Source organism: Solanum pennellii, chromosome 12, assembly GCF_001406875.1.
Source record: "Solanum pennellii chromosome 12, SPENNV200".
Lineage (NCBI taxonomy): Eukaryota > Viridiplantae > Streptophyta > Magnoliopsida > Solanales > Solanaceae > Solanum > Solanum pennellii.
In genome coordinates, this window is record NC_028648.1 from 60,364,448 (window position 1) to 60,367,440 (window position 2,993).

General features: G+C 30.6%; 1 protein-coding gene across 1 annotated transcript; it reads left to right on the forward strand.

Annotated features, from left to right (window-relative positions):
• The first annotated feature begins 581 nt into the window (after positions 1 to 581).
• On the forward strand, positions 582 to 1,805 carry LOC107006910 (protein BIG GRAIN 1-like A). The gene is made up of 2 exons (XM_015205419.2): positions 582 to 855; positions 1,262 to 1,805. The coding sequence occupies exons 1-2, from the start codon at positions 645 to 647 to the stop codon at positions 1,726 to 1,728; spliced, it is 678 nt and encodes a 225-aa protein (XP_015060905.1). The 5' UTR covers positions 582 to 644; the 3' UTR covers positions 1,729 to 1,805.
• The last annotated feature ends 1,188 nt before the right edge of the window (positions 1,806 to 2,993 follow it).

Sequence of the window (2,993 nt, forward strand, 5' to 3'; positions counted from 1 at the left end):
TATCCAAGATCAGTTAGACTGTGTTAATTATAAGCCAACATGGTTCCTAATTGCTAAGCATATATCACATCCATAAAAAGTGTAACGAGTACTATGATAGGATGGAAAAAGTAGCAAAACAAAGTTGTACATTGTGTGAATTGATAAGTTGAGTGAGGGACTTTGACATTTGACAAGTGGAGGGACTAGAATCGCCAAACAATTTCATCTATCGAAATTTTAAATCATATTATGTCGAATCGCTTTTTTTTTTTTTAAATTTCTTCTCAATCTATTTTTATCTTTCATTTTATCGCCAACATTTTGAATTATCTCATAAAGATATTTATGCTACTCCTTTTCATATGTTCGAACTCTCTTTTCTTATATTATCTTTTCAGTATACTCGCAAATCTATTTAAGCATTATGATTTCAAATATTAGATACTTAAATGTAAAAAGAGAGATAAAAAAAAGAAATAACAACTTTTGAATCCATTTTCCATTGTTCCTCATTTGCCCTTCAAGTAGGAGCTTGGGGGACAATATAAAAAGTCCAATGAGGAATATAATATTATTTTTATTAAGAAAGAAGAAGAAGAATAAACTCATTGATCACTTGTTTTCTACTCATTCTCTTAGTTCTTCCAAATCCATTTCTCATTATGTCATGCTTTTTTGCTCTCTTGGTCAAACCCCCCATTTGCCACTCCATTGACCAAGCTGGCCAAGATAAAAAATCAAAAAACTTTAATTCAAGTATTAGCTTTTCTTGGTATGGTCTTAAAAATAGGCCTAAACCAATTAAAACTAGCATTTCAACTAAGCAAGAAAAGTTTCACAAGCACCAACATCCCAAAGACCTCAACTTTTATGGTGAGTATATTTGCCCATATATAATCACGTTCATTTTATATTATCAGGTCACCTTTATTCGATTTTAAGATAATTCACCTTATAATTTTATGACTATTACAAAATGCAAGTTTCAAAAAACGTGTGTCAAATCAGAAATTGATTCGATTAAAGGTCTTCCAACGAACCAATAATTCATTGAATATTCATTCATTTAGTAGTATTTTTTAAAATTACAAACTTCACTTATTCCCCACCCCCCGGTAATTTGTGTAAATACTTTTCGACTGACCTAATAGCGTTAAATTTTATATATTTTTTTATATTACTGTTGATATATATAAGGTAAATTCATAGTTCAATGTTAACCTTATAACTCTCTCCTAAACCAATTTGTCCATATATACCTTATTTAAATTTTCAACAGATTCTTCTCCAGCAAAGGAAAAGCCTAAGCATGGTGAAGATGGTTTTAAGAAGACAAAGTCAAGAGGTATGAAGATTTATAGAGAATTAAAGAAAGTTAAGCAACCTCCATTATCAAGTTTCTTGAATTCACTTTTTACAAATGGGAAAAAAGCAAATATTTCCTCAAATGATGATGAGGATAGAATATTAAAGTCAACTTGCTTAAGAAAGAATATTATTAGTACTCCATGTGGGCACAAGAATTTGGACATGGACCAATTACAAAATGTTGAGGCTATCAAAAACATTAATAAAAACCATATTCATGAGCTAAAATTCTACAAGAATATTATTGAAATGATTGAAGAAGATGAAGATGAGGGTGCAAGTTGTGCAAGTTCTGATTTGTTTGAACTTGATATTTTTTCTCCCATTGGATCAATGGAATTGTCTGTCTATGAAACAACAAATCTTGGTATTAATTAATATGTAATCTAGCCATAAATGCATATGGTAATTTGCTTTGTAACTCTGAATGAATTCCGAAATTTAATTTATGTTTTCATTGACCTAGTATATATATCTTTATTTTGTACAATTTTGTAAGGTCTCTGGAAAAAACTTACCCGCACGGACGTTTACACCAAGCCGATATAAAATGTATTATTATGTGACTCAGTGAAGTAAAATGGATTATAAATTTAAAAATATGACATATATATATTGGCTTGATGTAGACACCCGGTGAGATAAGTTTTCCTAATCATTTCTAATTATGGTTGTAGCTTAATTAAGTGTTGATATGACTTAAAAGGTGATCCAAAATCAGATACTGGTGCACTCCGAACATGGTAATTGCTAACTTAATGCACATCTTAAGTAACTCAATAAATTGATTATACTATTTAATTTCTTTAGTTCATTTTTACTTGGCACCTTATCTTATGAGAGTTAATCTGAATAATCTTTGAACCTCTATTTAATTTGGTTAATTATTCACTATATTCTAAAGATCAACTATATTAAAAATATGATAAATTGCAATCCTTGTCATAATAAAATGATGAAAGAATATATCTGTTAATGAATGACAAAAGTCTTATATTGGTGGTTAATGAGATGAATGGACTCGTTATAAGGTTTGGATAATCTTCCTCCATCAGGGTGGCTCAATACCTTTAAAAATTAGGCATACGCCTTAGGCCCCTAAAATCGAAGGGCCTATTTGTTCTAGTAATAATAAAAGGAAAAATTACATGGTTAAGCAAACTTATACTACTTAATTACTCATCATAGCTATAGTTTGCTATAATTACCACTCACGACTAATATTATACATTAATTATATGGGCTGACTTCGAATTTGTATAATTAGCCACATTTGGATATGTATAATTCGTCAGAATATACAAATACATATGTATAATATACAATTATTTAATCAATATACATAAACAATTCACCTCTCTACCACTCTTTGACCTCTCTTGCTCGCCTCTCTCCTCCCTCTGTCAATCTCGCTTGTTTTTTATACAAATGCATATGTATAATATACAATTATCTAACAAATATACATATACAATTCATCTCTCCCCCCTCTCTGCCCTCTCTCGCTCGCCTCTCTCCCAATCTCTCTCACCTCTCTCCTCCCTCTCCCAATCTCGCTCGCCATATATACAAATACATGTGTATAATATATAATTATCTAACCAATATACATGTACAATTCACCTCTCTCCCACTTTTTGCCC